Genomic DNA, 8,459 nt, shown 5'->3' on the forward strand with positions numbered 1-8,459 from the left:
AAGGAACCGAAGAAGGAAGTCTACAAACAAAAAGACTATAACAGGGAGCAACCCTACCGGTTCCACTGGTAGAAATCTGAACAACGACCCAATCTGGAGCCAACCCCAACCTGCAAAAGAAACAACAGAGGTATATTAGTGTTTGTGTTCCAAAAACTATGAGAACAAATGATGAGCAATGAAGGTAAGGTCCATAACTTAACTTACCAGAAGGATAGATAGTGCCGGAGGAACGAATTCGCAACTGGGTCAGCCATAAGAGGGAACCCTGTTCACAAGGAGCAGTTACCCTTAGTACCAAAGTAAGACTGAGTGAATGAACTATAGCAAGGAAAGAAAGGAATTACCTTGCCAGTGCCAGGCAAAGCCGAGTACAGCGGTCCATTGTGACAACAACCTGAAACCTACAGAGAATTAATAGTAAATTAACCAGTGAAGCAACCAAGCGGATAACCAGAAACACAACCAGAGAAATATATAAAGAGAGTTAAGAGAACAATAGAAATCGCAGCGTCCACGAAGAAGAGTAATAAACCCACAGAGGACCAAAGGAAACCCTCTCACAAAAGTCGACGAAGTCATCAATACAGTGCCCAGGTGAGACCAACCAAGTAGCAAAAAAGGAAGTGCGGGCGGAATTACCCATCCACTAGGCAGAGAAGTCCATAACCAGGTGCGGACAAAGCGCCATTGCAAAACTTGACATAGTTGCAGACAAACCACCACAAACCCTCATCGCGAGCAGAGCAAAGACCAAGTACCAAAGTGACAAGTGAATACGGGGAGGAGGAGTATAGTTGAAGCGCGGAGGGTGAAGACCGAGGCAAGGACAAGTGTCCCCTCTCACCTACCAGCGTACTAGCAATAACTACACCATCAATCCAAAAAAAAATAAATCTACACTAATCAAATGTTTAGTGTTAACCATGATTGCTTTGACCTGATCCATATATTAATCATTGTTTAATTAACGTTAATCCACAAGTTAAAGGGCTGGTCCCATCAATTTTTTCAAAGTCAAATCTCTATATCCAACTACAATTTTCATTGTCCAAAACAATTTCATCAAATAACCCTTAAAAATCTACAAAAAATGTGAGTCTAGTCTAAGTTGTGTAATCTATTTAGATGGATATGCATACATGGACATTGTATCTCCTCTTGAACCAAATTGGAACTAGTGGCATGAGGATTTCCAATCATAAGCTTTACCAACTAAGTTATCTCGATTCTTCTCTATGGATCATCTTAGTACAAGGTTTTAACTTGTGTCAACTAAAAAGGGCAAAAAAATGAGTCATCTTGTGTGTTTCTGGACTCATGGTAATATACTTTCCTAAAGCATTACTAATCACTACATGATATCTAGGCTTCAATATTCAAGAGGCGGTTTGGTAATCTTACTCAAAATGAGACCTTTGTAATGTCTCTAATTTCAGGTTAAACGCTAAAGCTCATAACTTCACGAAAAAATTCACTTTATCCATGAAATAAAACCCTTTACTAACAACTTGTTCATAATTAATCTCTATTTCAAAATCCAAAACGAATAAGACCATTAGTATTTAGATGGATCATTACTTCATTATCTATAAAGGAATTCTAAATAAGATGTCAGCCATGCCTAAGGAGATTTCACTGTTAGCCATGGGCCATAAATATGTAATTCAACCCATGTTTGATATTGTAATAATATTTCATATTGACTCATGTAAGCATAAGTTTGCAGGTAGGAAGTGTCCTTGTGTTAGAAGTCTATAATTATTATTCAAGATAGTTATTATTGGAATTATTTTGCTTTGATGCCTTTTATTAGTGATGTTCTCAATGATTGATATTGTTATCAATGACACATATTTATTTAAAAATACGTCTAATCTTGACTTTTGATATATGATGCATCAACCATTTGTGTGAACTTGAGATATACATTCTAAAATTTTACAAACTCAAAGTTCATTTGAAACCCAAACAAGATGATCAAATACCCACAATGTTACATAGATAAATCCACCCATCCCACCTATGTTGCACCAATCAATAAATAAATATTTGTAAAGTGAACACTAAAATGAGTTTAACTATAACTCTGCATTTATCGTGTGTACATTGTTCAATTTTCTGCAAGCTCTTTGACTTTTTGGATAATTTTTCAATCTATAGCAACAACAAACTTCTAGAAAATAAAAAAGAAAAAATATCAATTTTTTTTTTTTGATAACATTCAACCTTCTAGGGTGATCTTATTATATATAACTAAATATGAAAAACCCTATTATAACACTAAATACAACAATAAACAACCTTATATTCTCCAATTACAATATTAAAACACTTAACATAATTTTCCTTAACTATATAACCAAATATGAAAAACCCTACTTATAACAATTAATACAACAATAAACAACCTTATCTTTTTCAATTACAATATTAAAACACTTAACATAATTTTCCTAATTTATGACAAATTAATAAAACATATAAATCAAATTTACAAACCATAAAAAAAACATAAATATTTGAAAATCAAATCTACAATTTACATGAAATCCAACAAAACACAAATCACTCAAAATGAATCTAAAATACCAAACAGAAAAATAAAAGATCATAATAAATGAAAAACCCTTCTCTTTTCTTCCCTTTTTTTTCATATAAATACAAAGAAAGATAATAAATCATATGTTTCTTCGGACTTGTATAACTTATTAATTTTTTTATTTAAAATTATTTGAAATAATGGTTCAGTTTTAAATTTTTAAAAAGAGTTATGATTTGGTTATGAATAGAAGTTGTTTTTAGTGTGATTTTTTGGAAGATTTCTGGTGAATTTTTCAGATCTAATTTCTCTAAAATCCGACCAGAATTCATTGAAATTATAAGATTGATGGTAAACCTTACAAAATGGAAGTGCCCTAAGAATTTTTCATAATGCTGAATCCATATATACAATCAAAAAATTAATTTAAATGGCACAAATCAAGATTTCACCTCAACTTCCAAAAAATCACATTTTTTACTCCATTTTAATAATTAAAAGACAAATCACCCATTTTAATCCCATTTTTTACTCCATTTTAATAATTAAAAGACAAATCACCCATTTTCTGCCTGCACATATTTTCATTCAAATTTTGATAAACAATACAATCACGTTAATGTCTTCAAAATGACCGTTAACTTTCCGCCCAAAATTCAAAATTTAGATAAACAATACAATCACGTGTACCCGTTACCCTTCCACCCTGCTCTCCATTCATAATAGAATCCACAGTCGCCCCCCATTAAGGATGTATTCTCATCGCATTCAAATATACTAAACGGTGACTCATTCTCTGCAAAATTTGGGGTCTATCTATGGCGGATTCCTGCGAAGAAATCTCACCAAAACCTGCCCATCTTCACCATCCCATGCAGCAGATAGCCGAGAGTTCTCAGCACAGGCTCCTGCTCAAACAATGGATGAAAGAAGCGAACTCCATTAACAGAAGAATTGCCCTCAAAGAAGCCCGGCTAGACAGAAACAGAAAAGAATCTACACTGCTGTGCTGCTTCTACTTCCTATACCATGCAGTTATCTTGATTCTGCTCTACAATGCCTCTGCAAGGAACCCGCAGAAGGCATGCAGGAAGGCCTGGATCCCTTCACTGATGTCTCTGGTGGCTTCTGGGGTTATAATTTGGGGGATAAGATACAAGATGGGTGTTGAAGGGCACGAAGAGAAGCTGCTGGAGCGAGAGAAAGAGGATGCGATATTGCTGTCCAAGTGTGTTGAGGAATTGAAGAGGACAGGGATGGGTTTTGATCTGCTCAAGGAGGTGGAGACCTTGAGGAGGGCAAAGGGTCTCACAATCGAGTCTGGTACGGGGCTGAAGTGGACTGGCAGAGATTTTGTAAGTGTTTTTCTGGGGGTTGCTTCAGGGTTTGTTTTGGGGTTTACCCGGTTGGTTCTGTGTGGTTGAGAAATGGGTTTGTGGTCCAGGGTTTACGGGTTTGAATGCGTATAAAACAGGTCTATAGGGTTTTAAATGTGTAAAATTGGGGGTTTGGGGTTCAGTGTCTACCAGGTTGGTTGTGTAACTGGAAAATGGATTTGGGGTTTAGTGTTTGAGCGTGTGTAAAATCCGTGTTTTGCAGTTTCGTTGTCTGATTATTGGAAAATGGGTTTTGGGGTTTAGGGTCGAATGTGTATGAAATTGGGGTTGAAGATGTACCGTTTACCAGGTTGTTTCTGTGATATAGACAGATGGATTTGGGGTGTAGGGCTATGGATATGGGTAAAACTGGGTTTTAGAGTTTGTGGCATTCCCTCCCTGTTCTAATGCATTAGGGTTTTATGTGAAAGTTTACTGTCTCGAGTGCGTAATGGGCCTGAATTTGCTAATGTGAAGTTAGGACTTGAGTGCAGTCATTGTCAAATCTGGTTGATTGTATTTTTATTGTTGAATTAGGGATAGGGTTTTAAATCCAGTCCCTGGTGCACTAATGGAACAAAACTAGAGTGTTTTGAGTGCACATCCTGGTAGGCTGTGAGCTAGAGTTTGCAATTAAACTAGGGATTTGGGCTGTCGAAAGCACTCCGTTATGCCTTATTAAACCTAAATTTGCAGTGTAGAAAACGGGTTTGAGGATTTGGGTCCCCTCCTCGCCCTATTAGTGGTTTGGATATTTATGTACAATTAGGATCCAGTTGTTTTTGTGTGTTGTTTGGTATTCTATTGAACCAGTGTTAGCTAGTGAACTTCAAGGATCAAATGTAACTCAATGGTAATTAGGTACCCACCTTTTCACCTTGGATTGGAAGGTCCACCTGAGTACCGTTGTATAAATGCACAAATTAGGTCCATGAGATACCAAAACAGAGGTTTTATGACCATTTTGCAGAGTTTCCCCTATTGAATTTGTGCCGGAATTTTAAGCAGATATTTGGAGAGGCAATTGCAGATTTTTTTAATCGTTTCGCTTATCAAGAAATGAATGGTCCAAAAGCCCGTGTTTCTGCATGTGACCCAAAGAAGTCCCTTTCTGCATGTTTGCAAATATTGGGCTTTCAACCAAAATTCCAGCTGGTATGGTTGCGGTTTCTGCAGTGGGCTCTGATGTAGAGAGCTTATTATGCTCATTCTTTGGAGAAGAGTCTCACATACAGAGGCTCTTGGTTCTGCTGCTGTTCATGAAGGAAGGGGATTAATTGAGGACTGCAGAATGGAATTTGACTAAATGTTGATTGATTCCACAAGAGTTCATCTCACTGATGAAAACTTCCCACTTTATATAGTTTGCTTCTGGTTGTTAGATTGAATCTAAATGCTCTGTAAAAACTTATTATGTAATAAGCCTTAATTCTATGATGCCTCAATCAACCTTGTGTAAATATTATAGCAACCTATATCTGGAAAAAGTTTGTTGTGCGGTGCCCATTCTCTATAACTGTCTTCCATTTTTGTTTTTCGTGAATATATGTTTTATTGAATGGATTCTATACAAGAATATTTAAGTAGAATGACGTTTGTTATCTTTATAATATTTTTTGCATATTATGTGAACTTAGCAATCTCTTTGAAGGGTCATTTTCTTGACACTTCATTTTGTCTTGTAGCTATAGTGTTATGTAGTCATTTTGTTTATGTATATTATGAACGTGGCTTTCTAGTGGTGAAATCTGTTCAGAGGGCAGCTTTTATTCCGGTGATTAAGACTTTTAAATCCTTTGTTTCTGCTTCTTGGTATATGAAATAGCAATGTTCAGATTCATTTTATTAGATCTCGTCTCTGCTTCTGGATATGAAGAGAAAACGGTGGAGCCTGATTTGCTTTTCAAAGGCAGTTGTAACTTGAAATTTTGAAACCCATGGGGATAGGTGCCTTGGAATTTGACACTCTCCATAGGGGACTTGGAATTTGAATGTCAATTTGGGTACTACTGAAGTGAAATTTGATGATGGGGTTTAGTACTTTTTATAAAACCTGTCTGGCACATTATAAATTTATGCGAATTTCTGTGAGAATAATTTAAGGAATTGGACAGTCTATTGTGCTAGCCTTGTTAAATTTTATCTGCATTTTATGAAACTACAAGGATCATTTTGTTTTTGAAGTGTTTTCTTCAAAAGCATTTCCTGGTCCCATTTTTGAAGTGTGTTTTATATTTAACTTCAAAAGCATTGCCAACTAGCCTTGGCCCCGTTTTCATGTAGCTAGTCCTCAAGGGGTGACGTGGAATCGAACTTGGGTAACGATTTCAGAAGCACTTAGCCCATTTTTTTTCGTAGACTGTCGTCAGGGTTTGATGTGGGGTAAGGGTAATCTGTTTTTAAGTTGTGTTTTATTTTAGCTTAAAAACATTGCCAATTGGCGTTGGCCCATTTTCATATAAACTGGTTGTTAGGGGGTGATGTGGGGTAAGGGTTCTGTTTTTAAATTGTGTTTTATTTTTAACTTCAAAAGCATGGCCAATTATTATTGGCCCATTTCCTTGTAGATAGTCTTTAGGGGTGATGTGAAATGGGGTTGTCTTTGTAAAATTCAAATCATAGGATATAGTTTTTATCTCAAGTATGTATTAAATCTTATTCTCTCTTTTCTATAGTCTTATTTCTTCGTGAGGTGCTGGTGTGAGTAAATCTAGTTCAATATATATTAACAGAGTTGAAGTGGCTAAGGCTTTTTCCATGATCTTTTTTGGTCTCTTTGAAGGGCCCCGGGCCTACCCATGTTAGTGATCAATGAAAAGCCTTATCAATGGTAATGATGTTGCAATGAAGATGATGGACATATGAAATGATTCCATAGGGCTATTTAAAAACAGAGAATCAGCACTGGAAATGCACAAAATTCAAGTAAAAACAGTCTTTGATTAGTTATTCGTGCTTTTGGTGGGAATTGAACCTTGCTAGATACTCCTCTCCGTTGGCACGAGGGTGATCTTTTTGATGATGTATACCAACCTTGTACTCGATGTCTTGTATCTGATTCTTTCAACTTTATTTCATATCATAGAATATAGTTTTTATCTCAAGTATGTATTAAATCTTGTTCTCTCTCCTCTAGTCTTATTTCTTCATGAGGTGTTGGTGTGAGTAAATCTAGTACAAGAGATGGTTACATCCATATATTAACAGAGTTGAAGTGGCTTATGCCTTTTCCATGAGTCTTTTTGGTCTCTTTGAAGGGCCCCGTGGCTACCCATGTTAGTGATCCATGAAAAGCCTTATCAATGGTAATGATGTTGCAATGAAGATGATGGACATATAAATGTTGTAATGATTCCATAGGGCTATTTAAAAACAGAGAATCAGCACGAGAAATGCACAAAATTCAAGTAAAAAACAGTCTTTGATTAGTTATTCGTGCTTTTGGTGGGAATTGAACCTTGCTAGATACTCCTCTCCGTTGGCATGAGGATGATCTTTTTGATGATGTATACCAACCTTGTACTCGATGTCTGGCATCTTATTCTTTCAACTTTATTTTCCTATGATTTTAAAACATTTTGTAATGTTAGGTAGATCTGAATTTCTCTGGATGTAGAACTTATTCTCTGAACTTCATTGTCTGAACATCTTAGGTAGATCTGTTGTATTTCTCTACAGAAGTATTTGTAAATGCAACATATATTGTAAAGTAAATTTTGTTTTCTTGGCTGATCATTGCTGATACAACGAATGTCTCTTGTTGAATGGGAATTTTAACACTGTTTAACTTTGGCATGTAAAGCTATGGGTAGCGATTACTTGTTTTATGATGGGAAGATTATTTGGTAAGAAGTTCATGATTGCTTGTTTGATTCATGATGGTGAGAAGTTTTGTTTAATTCACGATGGTAAGATTGTTTGGTAAGAAGTGTTTACAGGGTTGGGTCAACTATATTTTGAACTTCTCACAACACAATTGCCATTTTTGGGCGAACATCTTTATATTTTTCTTTCTTTTAAAAACATCTAGCGAAAGAATTATTTTGACCATGAAACTAAATCTGAATTTAGTAATTGGTTTGAAAAGCAATTCAATGCTATTATTTGCTTTTTATTTAAATATTATTTTCCAATTTAAAATTTCAATATTTTGTTTTACCAATATTATTGATAATTCAATATTGTTTGTCTCAATTATTATCACTGAAAGAAATTTCCCCCTTTCTTCCCTGGATTATTTGAATAGAGGGTGGGCACCTGCCAACCACGATAGCTGTTGGCGACTATGAAGATGATGGACATATGAATGTTGTAATGATTCCCTGGGGCTATTTAAAAACAGAATCAGCACGGGAAATGCACAAAATTCAAGTAAAAATCAGTCTTTGATTTCTTGATTACTTATTCATGTTTTTGGTGGGAATTGAACCTTGCTAGATACCTCTCCGTTGGCATGAGGATGACTTTGATGCCTTGTATCTTATTTTCCCAACTTCATTGTCTTGTGATTTTAAAAGATATTATAATGTTACGTAGATCTG

The 8,459-nt window shown here is 35.6% G+C and overlaps 1 protein-coding gene across 1 annotated transcript; it reads left to right on the forward strand.

Annotated features, from left to right (window-relative positions):
• Positions 1–3,229: 3,229 nt before the first annotated feature.
• Positions 3,230–5,225, forward strand: LOC149225204 (uncharacterized). Its single transcript, XM_089376989.1, has one exon. The coding sequence runs from the start codon at positions 3,361–3,363 to the stop codon at positions 3,964–3,966; it is 606 nt and encodes a 201-aa protein (XP_089233115.1). The 5' UTR covers positions 3,230–3,360; the 3' UTR covers positions 3,967–5,225.
• Positions 5,226–8,459: the final 3,234 nt, after the last annotated feature.

This window comes from Pinus tabuliformis, chromosome J, assembly GCF_031772625.1.
Source record: "Pinus tabuliformis cultivar Carrire ecotype Pingquan chromosome J, CPIR1, whole genome shotgun sequence".
In the NCBI taxonomy this organism is placed as follows: Eukaryota; Viridiplantae; Streptophyta; class Pinopsida; order Pinales; family Pinaceae; genus Pinus; species Pinus tabuliformis.

What these genes read in the sequence shown, in the direction of transcription:
- LOC149225204 (XM_089376989.1), top strand. Translation starts at nt 3,361, where the DNA reads ATGGCGGATTCCTGCGAAGAAATCTCACCAAAACCTGCCCATCTTCAC.